Here is a 10,186-nt window from a genome sequence, read left to right as displayed (position 1 = left end):
AAAAAGAAAAAAAAAAGAGTGACACTGTTGCCTGCCTCAGTGTTGCGAGGCAGACAACCAGTAATAAGGCAAAAAATGTGACCTTGAATCGTTACAGAAAATACACAGACTATAATATACTGCGTACAAAATCGATTATAGTTTTTATTTAATGTTGTAGTTCACAATTTTTGTAATATAAATAAATAGTGGCTTTCTCACTATGTTTTTCATACTTCTTATGCAAGTTGAAACTTTTATTTTTCAGTGAAAATTAGATTTAAAATGTATCGATTTTCGAAAAATATATTTAGAATTTAACATAATTGGTAATTGAATTAAAAATATATATTTTTCTATTCAAAAATTTTCTAAAATGTAAATTATTAAATTTTAAATATAGAATTCAATAAAGTAAAATTGGATTTGGTTTACTTAGAATTTGATATGCTGGAGTTGATTATCACTTGTATGTTAATGCATTCGCTGCCACGACTCATGCCTGATATTCGGACTATTTATCTAGTTAGATGACCTCTTTCCTATCTCATAACTACAGTGGAGAAGGGGTCATCTAATAAGATAGATGGTTTGGTACAGTTACATATTATCTGTAACGCACAGGGGCGTAATGCGGCTGTTAGTGTGTTAATTGATGCTTATAAATCGATATAATCGGTAATTTGTCTATAAGCTACAACTTTTCCTCATAATATTATAGTTGTGACCATATTATGTTGGGAAATAAACTGCTTTATTTCTATAAGGTTTTCAGTTTTTTTCTCAAAACATCATCCTAAAGCTTCAACCTGCATGAATGTCCGATGTAGGTCAGCATTCGCTATTACAGATTAGTATTAGGAAAGGAAAAGTGATGTCACATAATTATGAAATGGATAAAAAAGCGATTCGATTCTGTTTAGTATAATTCATGAATGAAATGAAGCTTACTCATTTCATACATCTTAAGATTGTTTGTTTTGGAAAAAATAAAAGTTTTCTGGACATGGCTTTGAAAACTCAGCAGAGCCAACACTAATTTTAAGCTTCTGTTGGCGGAAATCTTCAGATCCTATGGGGTACGACATAAAAAGGAAATGATTTTATTTGGTAGTTAGAGTATTGCTGGAAAGTTCACTCTGGGGAAGGAAATTCTAACTGGTACAGCAGTTATACCGGCCCGTAAGCAAAAGGTCAATCTCAATAAATTAATTGTTTATTTAATTTGGTTATTATTATTCCCTTTTCAAAATTCACTTTACTTCTAGACACTGTCCCCCCCACACACACATATTATATATCGAATACCCTTCTTCCGGGAAAAAATTAATTAGTACTAAAGTATGAGAAGAAAATAAACTTATTTAGGCCAGGAAGGAAAAAAAAAAAAATTAAAAACAGAATATAAAGAAATTCATAAAATCAGAATTCGATGGTGGTTTATAAAATTTAAATTTTAGAGCATCTCTCGGGCACTCAAAATCGCTGTGCAATAATTTTCGTTGAGAAGAAAAAACTTTCAAATGAAACTCGGAAGCATTAATCGTGCTTTATTATTTGTAAAATCATTTTTCCCAAGGACATCATTTCAATAACTAATGCAAAAATTCCGTCCTTTAATTCTTTTCTTTCGGTTTTGTAACCTAAGAAAAATATTCTTGCAGACGTTCCCATTAGAAAGAAATAGAAATAGAAGAGAATCATCTCAGGCAGGAAACAAGGAAATAAACGATTCGGATAGCGTCTTCCGAATTTATGTGTAGAACTTTGAGCGTTTCTTTTTCCGACACTATTTTGAAGGCTCCGTATGACGCATCAGTCACATAACCCTAATTTCGAAAGATATTTTTAGTGAGAGTTCCTTCCCCTTCCTCCACCCTCTTTCCTACTTCAAGACGAGTGTCTTGGCGACAAGCGCGACGAATATTTATATGAGTTAGAAGGGTTCTCAGTGTTTCCTGGCAGCTCTACACTTTCGCCAAGTGTTCTCGACTAGATGCACGAATTGGCGTCTAACGCAACACTCGGGACAATGTAATGTATTTTTTGCTTTTGACATTCAAAGAGTTTTGGAGCCTAAAAGCATATAATCGGGCCTCTGTTCTGCTGCTGTCTTACGTATTGCTGTGAGAAGTTATTTATTTCACCAACTGAGTGTTTACTTTTTAGAAATTAGCCCTGAAAGCAAGACAATACCAAATTTTAAAAATATGTGCTCTATTCTAGTTGGTTTTTAAAGAATGAAAGTTGGATCCATTCGTTAAAATTCTTCATTAATATGAAAATTAACTGAAATAATAAATGCATAAAATAATGAATCATCAGTAAGCTGACAATGAAATTACATAGCATTCGTAATATTTTTTTGGGATAGACTAATTAGAGAAACACAATTCTCAGCTTTATTTAAGAAGTGATGCAGTGCATTTTGAGTTGCTGCTGGTAATTTGATTACGGTGGAAGTTGTAGAATTAGTGATAGCAGCTGCCTTTCTTTCAAACTTTATCATGAGAAAGTTAAGTCTGAATTGGTTTCGCAGTCTCTCGTACAGTCCATCTGATGCAAATCGTCAAGATGGCTCCGCAGCAGCAAAGAATAATGATTATGCCCTGATGAGACATTATTCGACTATACCTGAAGGTAGAAGAAAAGAAACAGCAAAGGTAAGCTTGATATTCAAATTTCCATTTGAAACGGGAAGTTTTAAAAATCAGTTTCATGCAGAAGTTTAAATAAAATCAATATTTCATTTTAATTTAAATCTGATTTATGATCTTCTTGAATTATAAGAATTCGATAGAAAATTGACTGTTTTTACTTCAGTACATTCTGACCACGAATGCAAAGAAAAATATTTTATTTATTATCGAACTAAAAGGGGAAAAAATGCCAGTTAATTCTGGATTAATGCATTTTTTGGGAGACATCTCCCACAAGACTGAAAAATGATTCCTTTAATGGAAGTTAAACTGGAGAAATAGTTTTAACTTCCATTAAATGTTTTACTACTGTGATTTAAATAAAACAATATGCGCCCCATTATATTAAGAATCAACTGTAGAAGTTAGGATTTAATTTTATTGAATTACGAACTTGAACTTTAAACTCAAACTAGGTGAAAATATTTTATATTCAATGTTTTTGTTAATCTATTATTACATTGCGAAACGACATCATTAAATTAAAATTAACAATACTTGCTAATTTATTATGATGTTGAAATATAGTTTAGCATTTTTAATCTTGACGTTTACAGCATTTTTATTTTGTTCGAAGATATATCAGTAACGTATTGACAAGTTTATGAATCTTGTTTTCCACTGCTTATTTTCAAAATATTCAATTCCTTCATTTAAATTTCATGGTACGTAGATTTGCTATATTTATATGAAAAGTGTGAATAATTCTGACGCATTTTTCTGCAAGTTCAACGAAGTGAATGTTTATTTTTATTCGACTTTAAAAATATTGATTACTTTTACACTATTAAATCGATTCGCAAATTTGAAAAGCTAACTAATAAACATTAAGCTTTTTCAAAATCTACCAAATTTAGAATCGAGTTTGTGTAGTTTGTAACACTTTTATTAAAGGTAAAATCCTAGTTTAATGTGTCCCTTGTTTTGCCAAGGATGCTAATAGTAAAAAGTCACCAGTCAAGATGGCTGACTGTATAAAGAATACAGTGAAACAGTTACAGTTACCCACCATTTATATTAAAATTATGAGATTTATTGTTTGCGATAACTTTCTAACATTTATAGGCCACGGTTAATGAATCGTCTGAAATGAGCTTCTGCAAACCGGCTGCCCCGATCTTTTCTTTACACAATAAAATTCGAACACGTGATGCCTTCGGCTTCTGAAGAACGAACCGAGCAGAATTTTTTACCTTAAAAAAAACATCCTCCGACTTCTCTAGCAGCGAGAGAGGGAATCTAGTAGCTACGCTAGCTCATTAAAATTAAGGATTTTCAGAATAATAAGAATAGCACAAGGAAACATAAAAGCATCTTAATAACTTCGATACTACAGACTGATGCATTTCTTGAGAAATTTTAAGGAATGAATACACTTACTAAGTTCAACTACTTCATTTGAGCATTAAAAAAAAGCAGAACTTTTCAATGAAGCAAATGTTGTTCTTTCGACGCCATATATATTTCGAAATGTAGACATTGAATTCACAAATACAATATTCCTCATAAAATTTGTGAACAAAATATTTCTGATTATCCTAATCATCAGACATCGGATTATTGAACACTTATTCAATAATCACAAGAAATCTACAAAAAAAAAAAAAAAAAAACATCGCAAAGAATTCTATTAGAATTTATATCAGTTTTTCATCTTAAAGACAAACGACCCAAAAAGTTCTAGCGGATGTTTTTGCTTTCTGTTCTGACAGAATTCGTAAACAAATGATTTTAATTAAGAAAAAATAATTTGCTAAGAATTGCAAAATATTAAATATTATCTGTTCATAGTTCGCTTTAAAAATAACATTGAATGTTTTATTAGATGTAATAATACTTTCGATTATAAAACGTAATTTAATTAAATTTTTTAATGGCTGTTTATTTGTCAATTATTTTTAATTTTCATTTCGTATGAAATAGCTGCAGTAAATGTACAACTCAACAAGCATAAAAAAAATGTGAACTAATCAGTATTACGGTTACTAGGAAAATTATTCCGCTAGCTTTTTTGGGTTACCACATTGACAACAAACTCGGAGTCACACTAAACTAGGATTAAACCTTATTAAAATTATAATTTGGGATTTTTTGAAATTCTGAAATGCATTTTTTAAATTCGATATGCATTAAATTCCTTACGGTTAAGAAAATTTACATTGTTTTAGAAAATATTCTAATTTATAAACAAGTAATTAAGAAAATGACATATATAAATAGGTCTTGCTCTGATCATGTTTGATCATAAAGTCAATAGAAATACCAACAGCCGAATGTGAAAAAAATAATATTTTTCCCAGTTGCACTCATTTACCAAAATGATGCGCAATGCTTTACAAATCGCTTTACAGAAATAGCAAATATACCATGTAGATTGTTGTTGATGTTTAATCGCTAAGTATCGAAAGAATTTCATGCATTCGATTATTTAGATTTGTATTGATATATGAATAAATAAACTTACTTAGAAATTTTATTTGATTTTAAGATTTTCGGTACTGTTTTGAATCACTCACTGCATGAAATAGAATAGATCAATTTGTTCAGGTAATTAACTTGGCAATTGAAAACCGAAGTCATTAATGAAAAGCTAAGCATGAATAGACACTAAACAGATAGTATTTATCGGTTTTTAAAAGCCTGCTTTTCATTTCAAAAATCGTTTATCCTCTATAGAATTCCTAGAATTTGAAAAAAATATATATTTATTATCAATTTTTCTGCATTTTTCGCGGTTTAACTCCTTGCACTCTGAAAAATAATTAAATTAGTAATTATTCACCTAATACAAGGAGTTGTTTCTTGCTCCGAAAAATAAAAAATATATAATTGCATTAAGTTGAATTTCTTCGAAAAATTAATCTGCATCTTTTTATCACTCTGTAGGTATTTTTAACAATAGAAATTTTTAAAAAGTAAAACGTCAAATGTAGCATCTTGAATGGTGCTTGAGAGGAGACATCGTAATGCAAAGGATTGAACATCTTTTAAAAGATGCAATGAATAAAAAGAAAAAAAATGTGCATTATAATTTTTGCATGTTCTTTTAACCACCTGTCTACCTGAAAGCGTTGCTAAGAAACCGAGACCATTCATTTGATTTGTATTCCACTAATATACCATCAAGATTTTTCTTATAAACGAATGGGGTTTTTCTTAAATTATGTAACTTGTGCAGTATCTTACTAAAGAAACGTTAGTTGTTGCCACAGTAATAATAATTGAATCACAAACATGTTTTAATTAATCCATATGTACATTCTTTGTTGTTTTAAATTAATGTTCATAAAAGAATAATCGTTTTTATTGAAGTCCCAAAAATCCGAAAATATAACTGCATTTCAATTTTATTTTTTTAATTGTAAAATTTATAAATGTGATAAATAAATTCCATGATATCTTTCATTCAATTAAAAAGAATGCTTGCAATTCATTAGTTACCAGATTTAAAGTATTTATTAATGCAATGCTTCATATAGTTTGATGCGTTTACATAATATAGCGTATAAAATAAGAATACATGATGAATGAACAATTATTCTTATTTATAGTGCAATAAAATTAACAGAACAGCTAATTTGATGACTTAATTTTCGCCGTCTTTAGAATGACTCTTATCATCGTTACAGACATAAACACTACACTATTTTCCTAACTGCAGAACCTTCATAGTTCCGGTTTGCAATTTTTGTGTATATATGAAGAAAGAGAAACCCACATCATCCAAGTCGTACATGTCTGGGGCTAAAAACCCAAAGTAATAACCTTCCTGTAACAACCCGATTGTTGATTAAGTTACGTGGTCACAGTGAGGAAATGAACAATTATTTCCAAAGCATACGTTTGTTAAAAGGTTTGGGATGGTAAAAGAATAAGTAATAGAGATAATTGTAAAGGCCTAGGGGCCAGAATATTTGTATTTCGTGCAAATATAATATTTGTTTAATTATAGGGAAAGACAAAAATAAAGCACAATTTTCAAAATAAACAGGCATTAAAAATAAGATATAATACTTTCAAAATATAGAAAGCACCGAAACAAAATTAAATAAATTCAAAATGAGAAACATACGCAACAAAACAAATTTACAAAATGAAAAGCATACAAAAATACACACAAAATTCTCACAATGTACAGGCGAAAGCATTCAAATGCAATAGTAACTGAAATTGCCTTTTGGTCGAAGAGATACAGTATTTAAAGAGGCTTAGCTGTTGCTAAATAATTCAGGAGAGGATTTTAATTGATTAGGTTAGGGTATAAAATTTTAATCTTATAAAGACATTGTATAGCACGTGATAATTAGGCGAAATTAGCAACATACCTAGAATGTGTCATTATCCTCAAACTTTAGAGGACATCTGAGCCTATTAGTGAATTGTCTGTCGCCTCATTCCCCATTTTTCCTACGCGCGCTTTTACCCTACCTAATTGAATGGAAGGATTTTTAACCTCATCGTCGTCCGTAACGCGTCTAGCATGTTCAAGTGAAACTTCTGCAGGGTGGTCGTAACGCGCTTCAAGCGTTCTTCTACATTAAAAAACTTTTAAACGTTTAAAACGCTTTGCAAATGTTTGAGTTTTTATTTTTGTTTGCGAGGAAGAGGAAAATCAGGAATTTTCGCAGACAGATGAGGACGGCGGAAGGGTTAATAAGAACCTCTGGAGTTTCCTATTTTAGAATACTAGCAGAATTTGAGGACAAGACCAGACTCGTCATCACTCTAAATACTATTATCTTTACTCTCTATGGAGGTCCATAATATTGCTTCTTTTATTGCCAGTACTTTTGCCTGAAAAACTGTCTTGAGTGAGCTTCGTTTTGTTGCTGATTGCACAATGGGAATGCTCTTTTCGAATGCAATGAAGGCACAATTCAGTTTATTATCAAATTTTCAGCCATATGTGAACATGCTATGGTTACGGTTGGAATCTATCCCTTCAAAGAGATGTTATCCTCCAAGTTAAAATATGCTGGTTGAATGGGTTGCCTTGATCGTTGAAATTTACACCCTCTAAAGCACATTTTTTAATAGACTAACTATAATTTCCTGTTCCTCTCTAATATGAAGTGAAAGGATTCCTTCGATTGTTTCGAAGGCTGCAGATGGTGTGATGACATAAGACCGAATGTTGTTATGAAAGAACAGTCGATAATATTCGCTGGAATGATACAAGATTTTGTGCCGTAAAGGGCAATTTTCACTACTATCGTTAAGTAGGAGGTTTTTCTTATTTCTTTGAAGAGGCGCCAATTAAATCCTGTGATGCATTTGAATTTATTGTAGAGTCGAAAGGACTTTCCTTTTTTATCTCTTTTAGGTATGCTGCAAAACTGAACTTATGGTCGATTTGTATTCCCAAATATTTAAACACCGTCCTCCTCTGGATGTTGGTTTGCTCTCAATTTATACCAGTGCAAGAACCAGCGCTGCTTGATTAGTTGAATGTGTGTAACTAGTTTTTTCAAGTGAAATTTCTAGTTTGTGTATCGACATAGTCTGACCCACAATTCCCGATCACTTGGTCAATTACCCTTCTTTTGGATAAGCTATCTATTACGGACCTATAATGTTGTTCTTATAATTTAGAGTTTCTAGACTATTCTTTATTGATTTATATTGCAGATAATCAAAGGCTCATTTAATGCCTGTTTAGGGCTATTACATGTTGTTTGCTGAGCTTTGGTGATTGAGTTTTATCTATAATGACGATAATTGCCTCATTTATAGATTTTCCGGCTCTGAATTCATATTCGCGTGGGTGCTGTAAGTAATTTTTTTCTTTAGTGGTTGAGTCTTCCCTAAAGGAGTTTCTGCTTTCTCACCTATTGTCGATAGCAGATTAACAGGACTTTATGTCTGTATTGGTTTGGTATTTTTTAAAAAAATGGAACTACTACTCCTATTTTTAAGATTTTGTAAAACATTGTAGAGTGGAGCATTTGTTAAAGTATGACAAAATTAGTATTACGAAGTTATTATTTATCTTACTATTAATCTGATTTTATTATTAATACTATGCAATCGATTCCCTCACATTGCGGAGCTTTTCTGACGGTGGAGTTGCTGATTATTCTCATTAACTCATTCCTGGTGAAGAGAAGTTCCTTATTTTGGAGTTTCTGTGGCTATTTATTGAATGACGTCGAGTTCTGTGGATAGTGCTCTAAAATTTGTTTGGCAAACTCAACTGAATCGCTTTTTTCAGACTGACGAGAATTCTGAAGAGTTGATGGCGGGAAGTTGTCTTTAATAATTGATTTATACATTATTTCGTAGGGGTTTATTGCTCTCTGCGTAAATTGATGAAGGTGGATCTTTTGGCCTTAAGAATTTGCTTTGCGTATTGTGAATTTTTTACGCTGAAAAGCTCTTGGAATTTGCTTTACTCTTCATCTTTGGATCTGATGGATCTTGGTTGAATGGCCTTAGGTTCTTTATCTCGAGTTCCTTGGTTAACCCTGTTGTTACAGCTTCACGCCGATAGATGGCGTATCTGTCGAGTACAAAGTTCTGTTAATTCTTTTTTGTATCAGAACGTAGAATATGTAAGAACGATGCTAGCACCTGGACATGGCACCCGATTGTGAGAGGTGCCCTAATCTGTAATAGTCTACATGAAGTCGCACAAAAAACGTGTCCGAAAATAAAATGGTGTTCACCAGAAAGAAATGAGTAATTATTTGTAGATAATTACATTAAGTGGTCCGTCGACTACGCAGTATTGAACCATCGAGAGTTTTGAGAAGTCGGCAAGTGTTTATGTGTTGCCGCGTGTGTTTACTTGATATTGTTCTCAGTGATTTCTGAATCGTTTAGAGTGATATCCAATGGATATAAAGTGTAAATTCCTATGATTGGACTATCCGATAATTGGATTATTGTTTCCGTTTTGGTTTCAGGGTAACTGTGAGTACACTTTTGTTTTCTAAATTTCTGTATTATTTTCGTTTTTATGAGTTGCATATATTCAGAGTTCTCTTTTCAAAATGCTTTCAAAACTTAAAAAGAGTTAATTAATTTTAGTTGCCGAGGAACTAGAAATTGATATTCCTTCGGGTGCCAAAGTAATTACTATTAGAGATTTAATTGAAAAGAGCGAGATCTATAAAGATAATTATGAATTCGTAAAAACTGTAGTTGAGTCAATAATTGATAGGAAAAAAGATTACGAGAAAAATGAAGCACAGAAACTAGAATTGGAAAAACTGAAACTCGCGCAATTAGAAAAACAACTTGAGCTTGCGAATTTACAAAAAGATGTAACACAAAAGGTTAATGTAACAAATAGCGATTCTGATTCTAATTTTAGCTTAGAAAGTTTGATAAAAAGTGTGAAAACTTTAACTATTCCTGTTCCTACACGAGCAGAGTCGTATAATTTATTTTTCCAATCGCTTGAAAGAGCTTTCAAAACCAAAAATGTCCCAGAACAATTCAAATCAGAGATCCTATTAAATATTTTAGGCGAAAAAGTTACCAATTTAATGATATATTTAAATGAA

The 10,186-nt window shown here is 31.6% G+C and overlaps 1 protein-coding gene across 7 annotated transcripts in view; it reads left to right on the top strand.

Annotated features, from left to right (window-relative positions):
- The first annotated feature begins 1,984 nt into the window (after positions 1 to 1,984).
- The window catches only part of LOC129960009 (rho guanine nucleotide exchange factor 25-like), a 575,803-nt gene continuing 567,601 nt past the window's right edge, over positions 1,985 to 10,186 (top strand). For 2 of the 7 annotated variants that reach the window (XM_056073003.1, XM_056073006.1), the window contains exon 1: positions 1,986 to 2,642. In XM_056073003.1, the coding sequence (XP_055928978.1) occupies positions 2,487 to 2,642 (156 nt within the window). In that variant the 5' untranslated portion in view covers positions 1,986 to 2,486. Of the gene's footprint in view, positions 2,643 to 10,186 lie in introns of all 7 variants that reach the window. The other 5 variants (XM_056073001.1, XM_056073000.1, XR_008783500.1 and 2 more) reach the window with 4 other exon arrangements.

The sequence above is a fragment of the Argiope bruennichi genome, chromosome X2 (genome assembly GCF_947563725.1).
Source record: "Argiope bruennichi chromosome X2, qqArgBrue1.1, whole genome shotgun sequence".
NCBI lineage: Eukaryota > Metazoa > Arthropoda > Arachnida > Araneae > Araneidae > Argiope > Argiope bruennichi.
Note: the sequence above shows the minus strand (reverse complement) of the source record. Positions and strands in the feature narration are given on the sequence as shown.